This window comes from Hypanus sabinus, chromosome 22 (assembly GCF_030144855.1).
Source record: "Hypanus sabinus isolate sHypSab1 chromosome 22, sHypSab1.hap1, whole genome shotgun sequence".
Classification (NCBI taxonomy): Eukaryota; Metazoa; Chordata; class Chondrichthyes; order Myliobatiformes; family Dasyatidae; genus Hypanus; species Hypanus sabinus.
Genome location: NC_082727.1, coordinates 59751962 through 59774491, shown reverse-complemented (window position 1 = coordinate 59774491; position 22530 = coordinate 59751962). Strand labels below are relative to the sequence as shown.

The window sequence follows — 22530 nt, the reverse complement described above, 5'->3', positions numbered from 1 at the left end:
GCCACCTGAGGGGAATGTTCATCAGTATCGGAGCAAGAAAATATGGGCCTGTGTTAACGAAGTTCTGTGATTCTGAAGAGCCGTAGGCCTGGAGAAAGCCCAAGTGTAACCATGATGGTCTTTGAAAAATGAGGCTGAGACTATTAAGATTAATGGATGGTCACATCAAGTGTCCATGTAGGGTAGTTGGCAAATGGGTGATGTATGAATGGGAGTTACGATGTGGACAGCAGGGTTTTGGAGGGTGTAAAGTTGGAAGACCAACCAAGACAATGTTACAACTTTAACATGATAAACATCTGCAGGACATTTCAATGGAGCATTTACAGCATTTATACCATGTTGTACTAAAGTGGTGGCTCCATTCAGAGAAATCATAGTATGATTGATTTGAGAATTGAAATAATTACAGTAACTGAGATTGGAGCAGAAAAGGTAGGTTTTACTCTGTATAAAGCTCTGGATTGATAATGGAAATGTTCCATCTCCCAGCACTGGGATCACTTACCTTGACAGGCACAACATCCGCAAAAGTGAAAAACCTTTTTTAAAGATACAAAGCCTTGAGCAAATTAAACAATTTGAATCCACGTACCAAAATTCTAATTAGCCCCAGCTGGCAAGACATTGAAAAACGATGCTGTGATATTTAATGACTTCAGAATTGAATGTATGTGCTTGCTTGGCACTTAATCTTTGTGATTATATGGGCTAAGCAATTGACAATTGTAGGAAAATTATTGTGCCTCTGTTTTAAGTTATTGTTTCATTAGTAACAAGTACATCATTTCGTAATATATTTTTATGTTACTTTGTGGGGTAATTAGTCTTTCAAAAACAAGAGGCATTCGAATGATCAGGTATAAATTAAGATAAAAGTTCATTTAAATAAAATAATTTAAAGCAAAACTGCAGTTTTTCTGTGATGGAGGAGATAACAAAATGTGAATCAATTGTGAATGTGGCTGGCAGGGACACAATTGAATATGTCTGCATTTTCAATCTCTAAGATCTTACAGCTGAATAAGACATGGTGAAAGTGTTTTTACAAAATCAAAGTACGACGTACAGGAGATGGAATACAATGCTGAAATTGTATAAGACATTGATGAGGCCTAGTTTGGAACAGTGGGTGCAGTTTTGGTCGCTTACCTACAGGAAAGAGGTAAATAAGTTTGGAAGAGTACAGAGAAAATTTACGAGGATGTTGCTAGATCTGTAGGACCTGAGTTATAAGGAAAGATTGAATAGGTTAGGACTTTATTCCTCGAGAAATAGAAGATTGAAAGGAGATTTGATGGAGGTATACATGAAGGGTACAGATAGAATAAATGGAAGCATGGTTTTTCCACCGAGTTAGGGTGAGGCTACAGCTAGAGGTCATGGTTAAGGGCAAAAAGTGAAATATTTAAGGGGAACATGAGGGGAAACATCTTCACTCAGAATGTGGCAAGTGTGGAACGAGCTGCCTGTGAAAGTGATTTGATTTCAGTGTTTAAAAGAAGTTTGGATAGATACATGGATGGAAAGGATATGGAGGACTATTGTCCCAGTGCAGGTCGATGGGTGTAGGCGGTCTAAATAGTTTGGCACAGACTAGATGGGTCAAAGGGCCTTTCTCTGTGCAATGCTTTTCCATGACTAAGACTGTAAAATCACTTCTTGTCTTAAAGATTCGCTACAAGGAGGCATGGACAAAATTGCGAGATGGTGGATACAAACTACAGTTGGATGCTATTCCATTCCAAGCTGCCAAAGCTTCCCGAGAAATTATTAGTGATGTAAGTATAACCTTAGATAACTGCTTTGGAAATTGTTGAAGTTAATACTTTCCAGAGGTGCAAAGAAGATGAAGTTAAACAGTTCATGTGCTATTTAGAATTAATGCCATTTACTTGAGAGCAATTTTGGACTCATACACTTGGATAAAATCCAGGCTTAACTATTCCTTGGCCTTTGGCAAACTTACATTTTGAAGCTATTAAAACTACTCTCCAACATGTATGTTGGGATGGGTTCTATCATGATTACGGTCTGCATTGGCATATTTTACTGACCTACCTCACTTTTTTTTACGCGAATAATTATCAGAACGAAATTCAGAGCAGATGATTAGTGCAAAAGGGAATAGTACGTTAGAGTTACTGTAGGCTAAGTAATATCCTTTTTAAGAGCCATGATCTAGTAACAAAGCCTTTAATATTTTAATGAAGTCCACTTCTGATTAAAATACATCTCTCAGCATTCTGAGAACCGGCCACTTTTGGTACGAAGTTCCTCCTGTTTCATTCCTTCCAGTGCTCATAGTTCAGTTAACACTTGAAGCCACTTATTGAGGCCTTTGGCAGCACTCTGCAACCTTGTAGGAACGTCATTTAAAATTCTGACATGTTTGACAGTGTCTTTCCATTGGGATTTTGAACTCCTTTAAGACTTTTGGAAATTGGAAAAGTTTCCAACTTAACAGAGCAGATTTCATTTTTAAGTATTTTAACATCCTTCATACAGAAACATATTGATTCTGACATAACTTTACATTTCAGATGTAAGATGTTGCTTTAAAATGCTCAATATTTGTACACACTGCTGGATGGCTTTAATTAATTTGCTAGAAAGAGAATCAGTCAGGATTATTATCACTGACATATGTTCTGAAATTTGTTGTTTCATGGCTGCAGTGCAGTGCAGGTATTACAAATTATGACACGTTTTAATAAGAATTATATAAAATAAATTAATAGTGCAAAAAGAGAGCGATAGTTCTGTTCATGGGTTCATGAGCAGTTCAGAAATCTGATGGTGGAGGGGAAGAAGCCGTTCCTGAAACGTTGAGAGTCCATCTTCCAGCTCCTGTACCTCCTTCCTGGTGGCAGTAATGAAAAGAAGTAGTAATGACATTTGGTGACATAAAGGATGGTTTACTGCAAACACATCTTTTTGATATGAGCATTAGCTTCATACAGTACTGTGCCATTACTCCAGTTTCAGGCACATGTATATCACTGATAAACCTGATTCTGATATGGGTCTCTGTTGTGGACTGGGAAGGGGGCAGGGAGAGGGGAATCATGGTTGGGGAAAGGGAATGGAGAGGGGAGAGAGCAGGAAGCACCAGCACCAGAGAGACAGCTGAAATGATCAATAAACCAATTGCTTGGAATCAAATGACATGGCCTGGTGTCTCAGGACTGGGTGTGCCTGTACCTGCACTACTTCCCCCTGCCCTTGGCACTCCTCCTCTGCCAGCTGTCCATGCCCACCCATGGCACTCCACCCTCACCGTTCACAACATCCTTTTCTCCCGCCAGATTTACAAACTCGCTCTCCACACCACATTGACAAATACAGTACAGTGCAAAAGTCTTAGGCAGCCTAGCTATATTTGTGTGCCTAAGACTTTGGCCCAATTCTGTTTATATGCAGTATATTTCACAGTCAACATCACACACAGATTGTTTGTCATGATAACTTTACCTTTCTGTATATCAATTGGTTGCCGCGTTTGCTCCATTACAATAGTTACCGAACTTCAGATATGTCCTTAGCTTTAAATTGAATTTCTCTTAGTGAAGGTGTTGAGTTTATGATATACAGAACAGCATGGGGGACTATCACACACAAAGTGTTGGAGGAACTCAGCAAGTCAGGCAATATTTATGGAGAAGGATAAACAGTTGATATTTTGGGCTGAGATCAAGGACTGGAAAGGAAGGGGGAAGAAGGTGGGGTGAGGGGAGGGAGTACAAGCTGGCAGGTGATAGTTGAGTCCAAGTGAGGGGGAAGGTGGTTGGGTGAGGGAGGGGGCTGAGTGAGAAACTGAGTGATAGGTGGATAAGGAAGAGAGGGGAAGAAAAAGCGATCTGTTTGGAGAGGAGAATAGAACATGGGAGAAAGGGAAGGAAGAGGTCCACCTGAGGGAATAGAAGGGGGGAAAGGTGAAGGTGTACGATGAACTTCTCACTACACATGTTACAACCGTCACTTCATTTATGTCTGTTACTTGTAAGGTAGCTGTTGGTTAATCATTGAGATCATTTTGTTTAAAGAGCTTTAATTCAGAAGAAGTCAACACATAGATCTTGTACGCAGGCCCACTGCCCACAATGTTTCACAGAAACCAGCCTCCCTTTTATAGACTCTGTCTATATTTCTTGCTGCCTCAGAGAAACAGCCAGCATCACCAAAGACCCCACCCACCCACCCAGGGCATTCTCTCTTCTCCCCTCTTCCACAGGGAAGAAGAGGCAAAGACCTATACCAGCACGCTCAAGGGTAGCTTCTAGCAGCTGATATAAGACTATTACATTGATGAAGTGGACTCTTGACCTCATTATGATTTTACATTTTATTGTTCGCCTGCACTGCACTTTCTCTGAAGCTGTTGTATTTTATTCTGTTGTTACTGTTATACCTTGTTCTACCTCAGTGCACTGTGTATTGATCTGATCTATATGAACAGTATGCTTTTCACTGCCCTTGGTATGTGATGATAATAAATCACCAATTCCAAAACCCCTAAGCTTACCTGGTGTGGATTTACAGAGCCAACCTTACTCTCTGACAGTATAGCCTGAATTGGGGCACGGCTTGATCACTATATTGGAGCAATTCCACTCCCGAAATACCTGTGACGGGCCCAAAACCCAGCTCCCATCTTTCCTGTCTGTCAAACCTGCTGGGTTTTAAATGAAATAAAGGACAAAAGCAAAATGTTTAAGTTGTTAACTTTCTTATTTACTGCCTGTTATGCCGCTGGCATTTAGGGCAGCAATGAAGGTCCTCCATCTCTGGCGGTGTTCAGGGCTTCCTTCACTGAGTCAGTAACTCCTCTTGGTTTTCACTACTGTCGGTCGTGCAAGTCCCAGGTGGAAACTCAGGAATACCGTCGCACTCAGGTGTAGAAGGATTCTTCACTGCTACTTTCTTAACAACTTTCTTTTCGACTGGTCAGGGTAGTTAGCCCTGAGCTGACCCCCCCAACCCAACCCGGAGGACCGGTGGACCACTCTTAGTCTAGCCTCTACCCGTTGATCTGTTTGGCATGCGTGACCCTACCAATAGCCAAAGCATAAAGCCCTGACTCCAGCCAGCATAGCTCTCCCCGTCACTGAGGCTTCCAAACCATAAAGGTTGTAGTCCTCCTGGAGGTCAAGTTGTTTACAACATGATAAATCTAAAACCATTAAACAGCAACATGTTCTTCCATGGCCCTTCTTCCCTGCAATTCAACAGTCTGGATTGAAGTCAGTAGGGTCACAGATGTCCCACCAGGTCTAACCTAGAGCTGATATCCCTAGGGTCAATGTTGAGGAATCTCAGGAAGATTGAGCTTAGTTCTGGATGCTTTTGTGGAATATGTATCATCAATACTGTCAAGAAAATTTGGACTATTCAGAGAGGACAATTCTTACTGTTACTGATCAACAACTTTGGGGTATAAAAAGACTATCCTTCAACAAATTTGTAATGGTACTCTTAGATGCAGACCAAAGTTCCCACTAATTATTTTTGCAGTGGAGTGGACTAACCCCAAACATTGCACTGAGCAGGAAATTTTTACGTGGTTTGAAAACTGTGCTGTACTTTAATAAATGTTAAATAAAACAGATTCCAGATGCGTGGCTCCATATGCTATGTGGCTGGGAGTGTTTTAGTTACTGCACGCTGTGCACTCGCGCAGCTCAGAGGCAGCCCTTTTAAGGTGCAAAAGGCTTAGATTCTGCTGTGTGTTATTAGTACAGCAGAGAAACAGGCCCTTTGGCCCATCTAGCCTATGCTGGACTATTTAAGCTGCTTGCTCCCATCGACCTGCACTGGACCAATGCTTGAGCATATAGACATTAAAATGGAGGATGTGCTGGAGCCTTTGAAAAGCATTGTTAGATTAGTCACTGGATCGGGACAAGATATGCCCCAGAATACTGTGGGAAGTGAGGGAGGAGAACGCTGAGCCTCTGGTGATGATCTTTCCATCATCAATGGGGAAGGGAGAAGTACCAGAGGATTAGAGGGTTGCAAATATTATCCACTTCTTCAAGAAAGGGAGCAGAGATAACCCAGAAAGTTCTAGACCAGTGGGTCTTCCTGCAGTGGTGGGCAAGTTGTTGGAGACTATCCTGAGAGGCAGGATTTATGAGCATTTGGAGAGAAATAATCTGTTGGGGACGGTCAGCATGGCTTTGTCAAGGACAGGTTGTGCCTTATGAGCCTGCTTGAATCCTTTGAGGATGTAACAAAGCACATTGATGAAGGTAGAGCAGTGGATGTAGTGTATATGGATTTCAGCAAGGCATTTGATAAGGTTCCCCATGCAAGGCTTATTGAGATAGTAAGGAGGCATGGGATCCAAGGAGACATTGCTCTGTGGATCCAGAACTGGCTTGCCCACAGAAGGCAAACAGTAGTTATAGATGGTTTATATTCTGCATGGAGGTTGGTGAACAGTGGTGTTCTGCAGGGATCTGTTCTGGGACCTCTCCTCTTTGTGATTTTTATAAATAACCTGGATGAAGAAGAAGAAGAAGAAGAAGGTGTATTAGTAAGTTTGCCAATGGGGTGGATTGGGGGGGGTGGTGTTGTGGATAGTCTTGAGGGTTGTCAGAGGTTATAGCGGGACACCAGTAGGATGTAGAACTGGGCTGAGAAGCGGCAGATGGAATTCAATTCAGACAAGTGTGAAGTGGTTCATTTTGGTAGGTCAAATTTGAAGACAATGTAATATTGGCATTGTGGAGGATCAAAGAGATCTTGGGGTCCGTGTCCATAAATCACTCAAAGCTGCTGCACAGGTTGACGGTGCTGTCAAGAAGGTGGTGATCAACCATGGGATGGAGTTCAAGAGCTGTGAGGTAATGTTACAGCTATATAAGACCTTAGTTAGACCCCACTTGGAGTACTGTGTTCAGTTCTGGTCACCTCACTACAGGAAGGATGTGGATACTATAGAGAGAGTGCAGAGGATTTACAAGGATGTTGTCTGGATTGGGGAGCATGCCTTATGAGAATAGGTTGAGTGGACTCGGCCTTTTCCCCTTGGGGCAATGGAGGATGAGAGGTGACCTGATAGAGGTGTATAAGATGATGAGGGGCATTGATTGTGTGGATAATCAGAGGCTTTTTCCCAGGGTTGAAATGGCTAACGTGAGGGGGCATATCTTTAAGGTGCTTGAAAGTAGGTACAGTGGAGATGTCAGAGGTAAGTTTTTCATACAGAGAGTGGTGGGTGTGTGGAATGGGCTGCCAGCAATGGTGGTAGAGGCGGATATGATAGGGTCTTTTAAAAGATTCTTAGATAGGTACATTGAGCTTAGCAAAATTAGTGGGCTATGTGGTAGGGAAATTCTAGGCAGTTTCTAGAGTAGGCTGCAGGGTTGGCACAACATTGTGGGCCGAAGAGCCTGTAATGTGCTGTAGATTTCCATGTACTATAGCCCTCCATATCTCTACATCCAAGTGCCTATCCAAACTTTGCTGAAGCGTTGAGACTGAGCAGGCATGCACCATTTCTACTGCTTGCTCTCTTTCCACACTCTCACCACTCTGAGTGAAGAAGTTTCCCAAAGTTTTGAAGTTTTCATAAAATGATTGAAATTCCTCTCAGCACTAGAGTAATATTAGATTAATTGAAAGAGTATAATCACCTAGGTTACAGCTTCAGATGTACGCATTGATTGTGTGGTTCACTTGGCTGTGTTTCTAGAGTATCAGCCTAAGAAAATGAAGCACTTCTTCAAGCTTCATTCTACACAATTGTACTACTTCCCTCCACTTCAGCTGCCTCCTAACATCTGTTTTCTATTGCAGCATAAATACAAAGAAGCATTTGAGAAGACGAGAGGTCAGATGGTTGGAACACGAAAGCTGGAGGATGATCTGAATATTTCTCATTCGGTTCACGCAGCCAAACTCACCAGTGATGTACGTAGGAAAACAACTTCACAGCGTATTGTTCTGAGATACATTTTTCAGCATTGTGGGTAGTCATGGGAGATACTGATGGTATTGTGGTGTAAGACAGCATCGTATCATCAGCGTTGTGTTGTGTGAGGCAGAGAGCAGATTGTGAAATGAATGTTTAATGTTGGCCTGTTGGGTTTACACGTGTGCTTTGGAAATATTTGTAATTTAATTTGATTTAAAGTTGCCTGATGTTGAAGGAAATCATGGAGGTATCAGTGCATTGTTATCCTCCCAAGTTCAGGTCAAGGTGTATTTTGAACTTTTCCACTAAAAAATACCTTTTCAGGATTGTTTAATGACATTTCCTGTACACAATGTAATGAAAATGAAATAATTGTTACTCAGGATCCAATGCAGCATGAATATAAACCACAAAGGCTAAAGAACAAAAAAAATAAAAAAGAACACCAAATAAATATAAATGCATACCATAAGATAACTTATACGTAGTTCGATTGTAAGTCCATAACGTGACTCCGGGCTGTACATACGGTGACTGTTGGGAGATGATAAAATAGTGGTGGAGTTAATAGGTGGAGATGTTGATGAGCCTTACTCCTTGGGTAAAGGAACTGTTTTTTGAGTCTGGTGGTCCTGGAGTGGGTGCTACAATACCCCCTCCCTGGTGGAAGTGGGACTAACAGTCCATAAGTAGGGTGGGTGATGTTACTGGTCCTTTTCTGGCAACTTTCTGTATATACATTCTTGATGGCAGGTGGGCCGGTGCCTGTGATGTGTTGGACAGTTTTGGTTGCCCGTGGTAGAGCCTTCCAGTCCATCACAGTGCAGTTTCCATACCGCGCAGTGAGGCAACTTGCACATCTGTAGAATGACGTATGGATTAGAATGCTAAATTAGAGACATTTATGTTTACATATACTGTTTATTTACAGTAGTTAGCTTTTGAATGACTGGTTCTCTTGGATAAGGCAATTACTGTTTCAAGGCTCAACACCAGCTTCTCCTGTGTCTACGTGATGTCTGGATAGAAGAAGGGAGGAAAGGGAAAGAGGTGCTTCTCTTCCCCTGTTGAGCAGTAGAGTAGAGCAGCGGTTTACAGTACCATTGATCACTGATTAGGGTTCAATTCCTGCCACTGTCTGCAAGGAGTTTTGTACCTTCTCCCCATGACCAGTTGAGTCTTCTCAGTGTGTTCGTTTCCTGCCACGGTACAGTACAGTTAGTGTTTGTGAGTTGTGGGTGTGCTATGTTGGTGCAAGAAGTGTGATGACACTTGCAGGGCTGCCTGGTAGAATCCCTGCTGATTTGATTTGCCACAATTGATGCATTTCACTACATGTTTCAATGTTTCAAAATACATATGGCAGATAAAGCTAATCTCTATCTGAAGGCCTAGACACTAACCTAACTCCTTGGGGAACAATAATCCCAGAATCCCTGATATAATGTCTTTTTTTCCTCCTTTTTCCATGAAATATCAGTATTTCATCAACTTTATGGGTAGTATTTTTCTTCCAGGAACTAAATGATCATTGATCGGAATAATGAAAAGATATTTTCTTGCTTGTTGTCTAAACCAGCTGAAGTACAAGGATGATTTTGAGAAGACAAAGACAGACTTCCATCTACCAATGGACATGCTGAACTTTGTACATGCTAAAAAAGCCCAGGCCTTAGCTAGTGACCAGAACTACAGGAGTATCATTCATCATTATACGACACTACCGAGTGACATGAAGGTGCAATTGGCGAAGAGAGCATATGACCTACAGAGCGAGGTATGTTTCCGTTAACAGCTTGGTACTTCACCCACATTCGGCTTTCTCCCTGGAGGGTACTGCCTCAAACTCTGGTGAAATTTTCTGACTGCTGCCCTACCTCTGGACCAAGGTCTCCTCTAAATTTTTTTTTACAACTGCTCAGTTCAACCATCGCTCCGAGCAGGAAATTTTTACACGGCCTGAAAGCTGCATGGCACTTTTATAAAACATTATATAAAAGAAAATTCCAGCTCCATGGCAACAAAGGCTATGTGCATGTCCATATGTTTGTTACTGTGTGGCTTACGGGGAATGGTGCTCGGGATATTTCTTTTCCCATGTCTCATTACACTAGGAAGGACATCCCTGTGCTGATCTTGTGTATATCCTTGTGTATTTTCTTTAAGATAGCGATTCAATTTTGCTGCTGCTTAATCTCCAACTATGCCATGATTTGTAAAATATATTCTTTTCAGTTTTTAATGCTTTAATGCCCAGGTTATCCATGGATTACAAAACAATGGAAACTCTTACATATGAATGGTCTCTCATAATATTATTAAATTCAAAACTCCTATTTATATACATGTTTCTTTCTACAAATGGCAAAATTAGTTTTCCTTCTCAAAGTTCAAAGTAAATTTATTGTCGTAGTACATATATGTCACCATATGCAACCCGTGATTCATTTTCTTGCGGGCATACATAGTAAATCCAGGAATCACAATAGAATCAATGAAAGACTGCAGCCGATGGGACAGACAAAAACCAGTGTGCAAAGGACAATAAATTGTGCATATACGAAAGAGAAAAATAAATTAATTAATAAAAAAATAAAGTATTGAGATCATATGATGAAGTCCTTGAAAGTGATTTCATGAGGTTGTGAGAACTGTTGAGTGATGGGGTGAGCGAAGTTATTCCCTTTGGTTTAGAGCCTGATGATTGAGGGGTAATAACTGTTCCTGAACCTGGTGGTGTGGGTCCTAAGGCTCTGTGCCTTCTTTCCGATGGGTGGTGGGGGCACCTTGTCGATGGATGCTTCTTTCCTGCAACAGCTCTCTGTGTAGATGTACACAACGGCGGGAAGGGCTTCTCTGTCTAAGTCTTGGCCATTCATTGCAGTACTCCAGAGGCAGGGTTACCATGGTTACCATATTGAATGATTTTTGTGTACTACAACTTATGGACAAAATTGATTTTTAGATGCCTGTAAAAATGGAACTGGCCTGTAATTAGAAAAGTAACTGCTAGATCTCTTGAGATTAAGAAAAGAATCTATAAAATAATTAAATAAAATGTCACTGGGAAGCACAAAACACGTGTAATTTGATCTTTTCCAAAGAGGACGGGTGCTGATTGGAAAAGGTGGGTTCACACCCAGTGAAGTTCTTTTCCTGAGGTGAAGATAATGAATTACCAAATCTAGTCCTATCCATTCATTGTCCCCAAAACAGGTTCACAAGCAGCACTCATGCAAAAATATTAACTTTGTGTTCTTAAAATCTTTTTTTCCAATGTGAATTGAATAATGTACGATCAGGATATTTTGGCGATCTGTTTTTTCTAGAATTTGTACAGATCTGACCTGAATTTCATGAGGGGAGCGGCTTGGATTTCAACAGGGGCATTGGGGATTGAAAGGATGAAGAGAGCGAGTGATCTTATCAGTGAGGTGGGAATTTTTTGATATTGGGTTTGTATGCTTGTGCTGTTTAACACTGTGAAATCTGAAGGTGCAGTCTAAGATTAGTGTAAATGGAGAGATATTTTATTGGTTCCTTTGATCGTAATATCTGCTCTAATGTTACCATAGCAATTGTGCAAGCCTGCAAACTACTTACACTGCTATCATTTAAGACAGCAATAAGGTCTTCCATCATGTCAGTAACTTCTGCTTGGTTTTCATTACTGTCAGTCTTGCAAGTCTCAGGGGGAGACTCAGGAATACCATCACACCGAGATGTAGAAGGATTTTTCATTGCTGCCTGTAACAATTTTGTTTTACCAGTCAGGGTGTTAGACCTGAGCTAGACCCCCGAACCTGGAGGACCGGTGGACCACTCTTAGTCTGGCCTCCACCATTTGACCTGTTTGGCACGTGTGATCCTACCAAGAGCCAAAGCATAAAGCCCTGACTCCAGCCAACATAGCTCTCTAGGTTATTGATGCACACAAGCCTCCAAACCACAAAGTGTGGCCCTCTTGGAGGAAGCTTGCAAGCTAAGCAGGGAATAAACCAGCTTCTGGCATCCTGAATGCTGGAGGAACGTTGCCCAGAAAATAATAAATTAATCTCTGCCTACTTCCAAATGATGCCGTGGAATCTTACCCAAAAGTGGGAATTTCGGTGATGCATTTGGTACAGGCCTGAAGTGCTGGTGTGGAATTCGTTCTCTTGTGGAGTGCAGTTTATGTTTGGATGTGAGACTGCCACCATCTGGCCAAAACTGAGATGGAAGTAATTGTGGTGACCTTCCTACATGCTTTGTCATTACCACGTGACATAAGCCTTGGTTCGCTACAAAGAGGTAAAATTTGTTTGGACCAACCATGGAGAGATGGTCCAGTTTTACTAAAATGCTCGTATTTTCTATCAAAGGGAATTGGTTGAGAATAGTTAAACATGTTTCATTTTCCTTCTAAATTCACAAGTTTGGTTGAACTGCCAGGCCATGATTTTACTAAATTTATTTAGAGATGTAGGCCCTTTCGGCCCACCAAGGCTGGCTCACAGCAACCCACCAAATGAACCTTTAATCTAATCACAGGACAATTTACAATGACCAGTTAACTTACTGAATGCTCAGCCTTTGGACTGTGGGAGGAAACTGGAGCACCTGGAGAAAAGCCGTGATCACATGGGAAGATGGTACAGACTTTCTTATAGAGGACATCGGAAATTAACTCCCAACTCCGACACCCCGAGCTGTTGTGCTAACCGCTATGTTCAAACCATACCAATGATTTCCACTTGAAGGACAATAGTCATTCAAAGAATTCCAAAGGGCCTTCACTAATGAATAAATGCAAAATTTCCAGCCCCAAAAAGCATCAATCAACATGCCTATTGTTAAACTGGAGTTATGTGAACTATATGCATTATAACCTTCCAATTTAGACACGCATCTGGATTTATATCGGTTGGAACATAATAGTTATTTTCTGGTGCCATCTTTGTAGATGCTTGGTGTACATTGTTACCCTATTTTCAAGTTTGATCTGCCAAAGTGTGTAACTTCACTTCCACATAGATATTATGTAGATTCAGAACTGTCTTGCCCACAGAAGGCAGAAGGAGGTGGCAGATGGACTGTATTCTGCTTAGAGGTTCAATGATAACTGGTGGTCTGCAGGAATCTGTTCTTCGTCTATGCTGACATTTAATGTAGTCTTGATGAAGGTTCTCAGTCAGAAATCTTGATATCTTTTACTCCCCACCACAGGTGCTGTCTGACTTGCTGAGTTTTCCAGCATTTAGTGTGTGTTGATCAAGACTTGCAGCATCTACAGACTCTCTTGTGTTTAACACTTTAATATTTCTTAGGTGGTGTAAATGGTGACAGGAATGTAGATGGAGGGTGCCAGTGTCAGTAAACACAGAACGCTAGAGGAAACCAGCAGGCCAGGCAGCATCTATGGAAATGAACGAACAGTTGATATTTCGGGCTGAGACCCTTCATCGGGACTGGAAAGGAAGGGGGAAGATGTCAGAATAAAAAAAATGGGGGAGGTGAGCGGAAGGAGGTGATATGTGAGGCCAGGAGGGTAGGAAAAGTAAAAGACTGAAGAGGACGGAGTCTGATAGGAAGGGAGCATGGACCATAGAAGAAAGGAAAGGAGGAGAGGAGCTGGGGGAGATGATAAGCTGGTGAGAAGAGGTAAAGGGCCTGAATAGGGAATAGAAGAAGAGGGGAGTGGGAGTGAATTTTTTTTAACTCGATCAAAGTTCATGCCATTAGGTTGGAGGCTACCAAAATGGAATATGAGGTGTTGCTTCTCCCCCTGATGGGGGACCTTATCATGTCACACCAGGAAGCCATGGACTGTCGTGTCAGAACAGGAATAGGAATCCTTCTCCAAAGACCCTTGTAGAAACAATGAAAAAAATCTCTCACCCCTCTGGAAAACAATATAGTATCTGCACCAGGCATCTAACTTCCTGGGCACCATTATGAAAATTAACAATATAGTATCTGTACTGCTCATATAACTCCCTGGGCAGCATTATGGAGATTAACTGCCCTGTCCCTTTGCCAACCTTAAGATCCACCCCTTTATAAACTCCAGCAGAAACTGATATATCTGTGCGCTGGCATATTGTTACACTCTGATGATCAGCATATTAATCAATGAGTATTAGCATTTTCTGACATGATGGCAATGTGAAAATGGATAATCTCTTTAGCGCTGAACTGAAGTAAGGTGAGGGAATAGATTAAATGGTTAAGAATATCTTGTTTTGTTACTTACAGAAAAATTATCGACAGCATCCGCATTCACTAAGGTTTACGCAAGTGACAGATTCACCTGATCTGATTCATGCAAAACTCAGTAACATCATCGCCAATGAGGTTAGTAATTTCTACAATTCGATAGAATCTCACTGTGGGGGTCACCATTCAGAATTGAAATATTATTCACTTATTGAGAAACAGCATGGAACAGGCCTTCTGGTCCTCCGAGCCGAGCTGCCCAGTAATCCCCCGATTTAACCCCAGCCTAATAACGGGGCAATTTACAATCATCAATTAACCTACCAATTACTACATCTTTGGACTGTGGGAGGAAACTGGAACACTTGGAGGAAGTTTACACAGGAAGAATGTACAACTCCTTGCAGGCACAGGGGGAAATGAAGCCGGGTCACTGGTACTGTAAAGCGTTGCGCTAACCACTATGCTACCATGCTGAATGTGATACAGGACAATAGACAGTAGGTGCAGGAGTAGGCCATTTGGCCCTTCTAGCCAGCACTGCCATTCACTGTGATCATGGCTGATCATACACAATCGGTACCCTGTTCCTGCCCTCTCCCCATATCCCTTGACCCCGCTATCTATAAGAGCTCTATCTAACTCTCTCTTGAATGCATCCAGAGACTTGGCCTCCACTGCCTTCTGGGGCAGAGCATTCCACATATCCACCACTCTCTGGGTGGAAAACTTTTTCCGCATCTCTGTTCTAAATGGCCTACCCCTTATTCTTAAACAGTGGCCTCTAGTTCTGGACTCACCCATCAGTGGGAACATGCTTCCTGCCTCCAGCGTGTCCAATCCCTTAATAATCTTATATGTTTCAATCAGATCCCCTCTCATCCTTCTAAATTCCAGTGTACAAGCCCCGTTGCTCCAATAGAACCAATAGAACAACCTGAATGTACAACATTACTTAGGGAAGAGAGGCTGGTTGTGATGGAGTTGGTGAACTTTCTTCCTCTACCTTAGTTCCACAGGACTGGTGATGAGTTACCTTCACTCTGGTTTTTTTAATGTTCTGAGGAATTTTTGGGGCAGGTGCAGGAGCCGCAAACCCTTCTGCAGAAGGGCAGGAGCAGGGCAAGTGGGTGAATCGCTCTCTGTGTTGATACTTTTTTGGTTTTTATGTTGACTTTCTCTGTCATCCTTCAATACCATTCTGAATGCTCTGTGTCTGCTTCACCCATCATGGGCCAGGGAGTGCCAGGATTTGAAGGGATATTGAACTTCTTTTCAAGGAAGCTTGGAGAATTTCCTTGAATAATTTTCTGTGTCCAACCGGCAGTCAGTCCCCTCCTGTGATATATTGTGGAACTGTCTGCTTTGGAAATCTGAGGCTGGGCTGGCAAATGACATAATCGGCCTCACACCGCCAATTGAGAGATCGGTAAGACTTTGATGCTGGGGGTGTCGGCTTGGGAAAGGACGGTGGCATTAGCTATTTGGACCTTCCAGTTACACCTGAGTCAACGGAGATGATTAGGATTGGTCATATGGTGGCCAGCAAAGTCAGGAGGTGCCCTTATTATCTGCTTATGTGTTCCATATTTGGTGTGCAAGTTGGGCGCTAACTGGAGGCATTTATAGTGATAGTGAACACTGTGTCTTGGGATCTTTGAGTAATGGGGCAGCTCTGGGAGAAGAAAACATTGGGAATACGATCCAGACATTAGTGAATACCGGGGGTTGTCCTGGGGATTTTAGAGTGGGGTTGGAATCCATAAGCAGCAAGGATGAGTGTCCGAGCCATGTATCATATTTTGAGCTGCATGTTTAGTATGGTAATGTGGGAGAGGATGTGGTGGAAATGAAGGGAATAAGTTACATATTCATGCCTTGTTCTAGGCGTTTTGGTTCTGGGGACCACTGGGTGTCATATTTTTAGTTGACTGCTTAATTGCATCGCTTCAAGATTGTATGTTTTGCTAGTTACTAATAAAGGATCAAATGCAGTTCTTTGACTTTTTGGACCAGGGTTATTGAATTGATCGGAGGGTACGTCATAGATGATAACTCCCTGCATGGTTGCCAGCAGCGGCATTAGCTTCTTTGAGTTGCCGCTACAGATGAGTTTTTCCATCACTGGAGGTACCTGAGTCTGGCAACATTGTTGTTACTTGCCTCCAAATGCTTTGGTGAAGTAATAGAAATGATGCATATATAGTGGCCTGGAGATCCTGCAGAAACCTGGCCTAGCAAATAAAGTACAGTATTGCACTAAAGCCTTAGGTACATATACTGTATATAGCTAGGGTGCCTAAGGCTTTTGCAGAATACTGCAGTGATTTTTATGTATTGCTCCATACTGCTGTGTCATAAAAAAAAACATGATGAATGTGAGTGATGATAAACCTGGTTCTGACATGGGTCTCTATTGAAAACTTCGTGGGAAGGAGGCAAGGAGAGAGGAAATGGGAAGCACCAGAGAGACATTCTGTAATGATCAATAAACTAACTCCTTGGAGTCAAATGACCTTGCCTGGCGTCTCAAGGCTGGTTGTGTCTCCACTTATACCGCTACCCCCGCCCCTGGCACTCCTTCTCTGCCACCTGTCCCATAATCCTCTCATGACACTCTATCCTCGCCACTCCCAACATCCTTTGCTCCCGCCAGAATTGCAAACTCACTCTCTGCTCCATGTTGAGAGGTACAGAACTGTGCAAAAATCTAAGGCATCCTAGCTAAATATGTGCCTAAGACTTTTGCACAGTACTGTATGTTAACAGGAAGACACAACATGTTCAGGACTTTTCATAATCTGTTCATTTGCAGAGGCACAGCTTGTAGTTACTCTTCCACCTATTTGATAGTTATCTAATATGCCAGTGTAAACATCATAACCATGTTGTATTCCTTGAAGATATGTAATTTATTTTGTGATATGATATTCCTTGATCTCTGCTTCTTTCTCTGTTGCTCTGTCTCTTTGTTTTGATCTAAGACAACCTTTATTTCAGTTTCTGTGATTCTGTTGCTTTGGGGACCAATTCTCTCATGCATTTGTGCTCAGACATCATATGTGGTGGGTTGTGCAGTGTGCCAACATCCATTTACATTGTGTACCACTGCAGACGACGTAAGGATTGAGCACAGAATCCACACATCCATCCTTTTTATGTTCAGACCACTTATCTTTGCTTCAGGATGTTAGGTATCAAATAGCTGCCAATAAACTCTTAAAGGGCACGTTGAGTGGAAATTGCTAGATAATGCATGGACATAGTGTACACATAAATATTTCCATAAGTGCTCTTGGAGAGGACACTGGTTCGTGTCACTGCCCTTGGAGAGGACACTGGTTCGTGTCACTGTCCTGGAGCGGACGCTGGTTCGTGTCACTGCTCTTGGAGAGGACACTGGTTCGTGTCACTGTCCTGGAGAGGACACTGGTTCGTGTCACTGCCCTTGGAGAGGACACTGGTTCGTGTCACTGTCCTGGAGCGGACGCTGGTTCGTGTCACTGCTCTTGGAGAGGACACTGGTTCGTGTCACTGTCATGGAGAGGACACTGGTTCGTGTCACTGTCATGGAGAGGACACTGGTTCGTGTCACTGTCCTGGAGCGGACACTGGTTTGTGTCACTGTCCCGGGAGAGGACACTGGTTCGTGTCACTGTCATGGAGAGGACTCTGATTCGTGTCACTGTCCTGGAGAGGACACTGGTTCGTGTCACTGTCCTGGGAGAGGACACTGGTTCGTGTCACTGTCCTGGAGAGGACACTGGTTCGTGTCACTGTCCTGGAGAGGACACTGGTTCGTGTCACTGTCCTGGAGCGGACGCTGGTTCGTGTCACTGTCCTGGAGAGGACACTGGTTCGTGTCACTGTCCTCGGAGAGGACACTGGTTCGTGTCACTGTCATGGAGAGGCCACTGCGTCCTAATGCTCTCAGAGCGGCTGCTGGGTCCCGATGCTCTTGGAGATGTTACTGAAATTCTGAGATTTATGGATTGGACTGTGGTTCATATCGGCTTCTTTCAGTTCTATGTTTTTTTTTAAACCTGTTCTCACCTAATCTTTCTTGTTGCCAGTTGGCGGGCTGGGGATTTGGGTGACGATAGTTTTTGTGTGAGGGAAGGGTTGGGGGGGGGGGGGTTGTTGAGATTTGCTAGATTTTGTTTCTATTTTTTCATGTGGCGGGGTTGGGATTGATGTCTTTTGTTCAACTACTTCTATGGTTTTCTGTACTTTATGGCTATCGTGAGAAGCCAAATCTCAGAGAGTTATACTCTGCATACATATTTGATAATAAAATGAATCTTTGAGTCTTTCCCTTTCAGCGCTTGTACAAAGCTGCAGGAGAAGATGCACGACACCATTACACTGCAGTTGTTGGCTCACCTGAATATATTCGGGCAAAGGTTAATGCAGCCAATCTCAGTGAGGTAATATTCAGCTCCTTAGTGCTCAACTGATTCAGATTTTGTATCTATCTTTAACTACATAACTAACATTAAGTTCTGCCTCTCTGCAGGTGAGGTATAGACAATCATGGCTGAACCAGCAAGCTCTGGGATACAAATTGACCCTGGAAGCCATTCCTTTCCGGAGCGCAAAAGCATCCAGAGAAATAGCAAGTGATGTAAGAGGAAATCTCTTCAGATTCAGGGATAAAGTGTACTTGCATACAGTAATTCCTTTATTTACATATTTAGCGATACAGTGTGGAGGAGGCTCTTCTGATTCCTCGAGCAGAACCACTGCAGCAACCCTGATTGAACTCTAACCTAATCCAGGGTCAATTTACTATGACCAGTTCACCTAACCGCTGCGTCTTTGGACTGTGGGAGGAAGCCAGATCATTGGGGAAAATCCTTGTGTTCCATAAGGGTTGAACTCCAAACTTTATGCCCCGAGCTGTAATAGCATCGTGCTAACTGCTACACTACCAGGGCTTAGCGGTTAATGGTATTCTGCATACAAATATAAGAATTATAATCCTTGTCTATGACTATTTCTAGTGAAGTAACAGTGGATGATGACTTTCATGGTGTTCACTGAATTGGCACAGTAGCAGCTGTGAGATGATAGTGGCCCTCAAACAACCTACCAGCTAATTTTCTAATAAAACTGTACGGCAGTGTGCCTAAGAGCATTGATGCAGTTTAAAGGCAAAGGGTGGTCACACCAAATATTGACTTGATATGGTTTTCTACTGTTTACTGCTCTTTATAGTACATTTATTGATATTTAGAAACTTTTCAGTTTATTATTTTTGAAAGCATCTTCGTTTTACAGTTTTTTACATTTGCCTAAGTTTTGGGCAGTACTCTATGTTTGATGAAATTTGCATTAATTTTTCACCTGAATTTTTGAATACTAATATTTATTTTTCAGTATCAATACAAGAATGCCTTTGTCATGGCCAGGGGAAAGCATATTGGTGCAAGAAGCATTCTGGATGACCCCAAAATGTTGCACTGCATGCAAGTCAGCAAGTTACAGAGCGACAAACTGTACAAGAAAGAATCAAAAGAAATCCAAACTCAGTTTCACTTACCAATGGACATGGTGAATCTGGTGCACGCCCAGAATGCCCAGGCGTTGGCCAGCGGCTTGGGTTACAAGAAGTTGTTGCACTCGTATACAATGCTGCCAAGTGACATGAAGACACAATTGGCAAAGAAAGCATATAATCAGCAGAGCGAGGTGAGTCCACAGCCATAGTTTAACACAGATTAGTATAAATTGGGATGATCGTTTCCTTTTACCTAATTTATCATGGCAATGAGTCGTTTATTGTTTGAGATACAGTGCAGAATCGGCTCTTCTGGCAGTTTCAGCCTCGCCGCCCAGCAACCCTCGATTTAACCCTTGCAGGTATTGTGAACAATAGCTGTGATACAAGATACAGCCAATGACTTATAGAAGAGTACAGAAGTGCCATTCAGTCCACAATATTGAGCCATTCATAATGTCCATTTATACTGAATGTCCTCCTGTGTGTCATCTATATCCATTCATATTCATGTGCAGGTACATCTAAAAGCCTTTTAAACTCCACCAAACTGTCCACTTCACAACTATCCTTGGTAATCCCCCTATCAATCCCTGCTTAAAAATCTTACCCCATAACTCGTCTTCCCTTATATACTGTGATCCAGCTAATGATGACTAGCATCTCCAATATCCTCACTACTCTATTTACCTATGCTGCCACCATCAAAGATGCTTAGACTTGTAAAGCAAAGTCCGTTTGTTCCTCACTGCTTCGTTCTATTACGAGATGACATCCTAGTCCATTTGCTATTGCTTTGTCTATCTTACCAGCTCTTACTATCATTCAGTACCATAACCCCACCCTCTTCAATATCAGCAATAATACAATCTTTTTATCATTTACAAACTTGCCAAATCATAACTGGATGTCGAGGTGGAGCTATGTCTCCACCAAAAAAGATGGAGTGTGCTCCTTACCTCTGCTAGCCTGCAGGTCACCCCTGGGCAAAGTATTGCACCTACGTGGCCACCAACTCCACCACCCCCACCCAACCCTTCAATCAGGGTCACCTGAAGCCATGGGAGCAGGGGGTGGATGGTTGTATGAACAGATGGTATATATCTCAAGTCCTAAAGAGTATTGATAATGCCCGGGATCACCCCTCTTGTAAAGACACTGCCCAGAAGAAGGCAATTGCAAACTTTCTGTGGAAAAATTTGCCAAGAACAATTGTGGTCATGAGGCCATGATTACCCACATCGTACAGCATGGTACATAATGATGTTGATAAAACCTCGAATATTCACATCCAATTTGTCATGTGTGTAATAAGCAGTAAGAGTCCTAGTTCTGATCTCTGTTGCTAACTTGCCTTGGACCCAATGGGTTTGAACTTTTAGACTAATTTCTTATGCAGAATCTTATCAAAAGCTTTGCTGAACACCAACCACTTTGCCACCATCAAAAGGTTATTGATGGTGTGGGCCAATTTCATCTTTAAAATGGTTACAAGATGTACAATCTGGATTGGTGGTGTGCTGGAACCAGAATTAGTGCAGGAACTTTCTGCCCATGTTAACCTGTTTATCTGAACATCAGCTGAAGCCAGATAGAGAGAGGCATACCTGATAGATTCTGAAGATTTTAATCCAAAGTTCTTTCAGAAGTCAGGGAAGAGACACAAAACTTGTTGCTTCAAGATCTTTTTATTAAATGTAACAGAGCAAAGGAAAATTGAAACAGACAGTGGAGGGAAAGCTAAAATGAAGAAGATGGTACTGCTTTGTGTTTAACTATTTTTACTCGTAGATAAGTACAAATTCTATTCAAATTTATAGATAAGAGTTGACCAATTAGAAAATTATTATTCAAATATTGCAGTACAAAGAAGCTTCCAGAACTTTCCAGAATTATACATTGTATAACTGCTAGAGGCATATTAAACTTGTATTTACATACTACAGCCACACTAGGAAGCATAGTAAGCTGTTACTTGGGTATAAAAGTAATTATATATGCAAGTATAAACAGTTGCCCAATTTAGGAATGTTGACAAAGAATGCTATATGAGGTCATTAAGTCATTAGACTCTATGAGTCAACCTATAGCTGGAGAAGTGATAATTCCTTCTGTTAGACTGTTATTAACCTCTGTTTACCACACCCTTCTATCACAGACACACTGCGCAATACTACCATCACTTCTTATCCATGCAGTGTGAATGTGCACCCATTACTGTATTCTTGCACTACCATCTTATCAGTATGAACTTGTAAATCTTATAACCTTTGACTTGTAAATTTTGTACATCTTATTTTTAAGGTAACTTACTTTATATTCTTCTGATATTTGTATATCTGTGCACTTGTAATGCTACTGTGACACTGTAACTTCCTTTGGGATCAATGAAGTATCTATGGATATAAAATACAAGCAGATAATTAATCGTTAAACTGCAAAGAGAATAATAATTAAACAGCCAAATCTAATGAAACCCTCTCACTGTGGCTCGTATGCAAGCTTGGCTTATTAGTTAACTCTGCTAACAGCCATATAACTCAGTGGTGAAAAGGCCACCTTTCATAAACAATATGTCCAGGATCAGAATGATTTGGGATTCAACCAAACAGGACAATTCTGATGTTCCAATTGATTAAGTTTAATTGTAACAAATACTATGTAAGTGCTGCTCACAAACGATTATTGGTGGGTAAGAAATAACAGATTGTACACCAGCATATAATTATAAAGAAAGTTTCTTTACCAATTTTTCAACTTTATTAAACAATTAACAGGAAAAGAAAAGTCAAAAGGTCCATTACAGTTAAACCAGTCTCAATGTGCACATAAACACTGGAGCTTGTTTCTGTAGTTGCTGGGTATATTCCATTACTCATGGCGCTGAATCCCCATCATCAATCACAGGTAGAAC

General features: G+C 42.0%; 1 protein-coding gene across 7 annotated transcripts in view; it reads left to right on the top strand.

Moving 5' to 3' along the window:
• The window catches only part of nrap (nebulin-related anchoring protein), a 129224-nt gene that overhangs the window by 89814 nt on the left and 16880 nt on the right, over positions 1-22530 (top strand). For all 7 annotated transcript variants that reach the window (XM_059947878.1, XM_059947881.1, XM_059947879.1 and 4 more), the window contains 8 exons: positions 1674-1781; positions 7804-7917; positions 9501-9698; positions 11251-11355; positions 14156-14254; positions 18439-18543; positions 18633-18740; positions 19496-19807. In XM_059947878.1, coding sequence (XP_059803861.1) covers positions 1674-1781; positions 7804-7917; positions 9501-9698; positions 11251-11355; positions 14156-14254; positions 18439-18543; positions 18633-18740; positions 19496-19807 — 1149 coding nt within the window. The remainder of the gene's footprint in view (positions 1-1673; positions 1782-7803; positions 7918-9500; positions 9699-11250; positions 11356-14155; positions 14255-18438; positions 18544-18632; positions 18741-19495; positions 19808-22530) is intronic.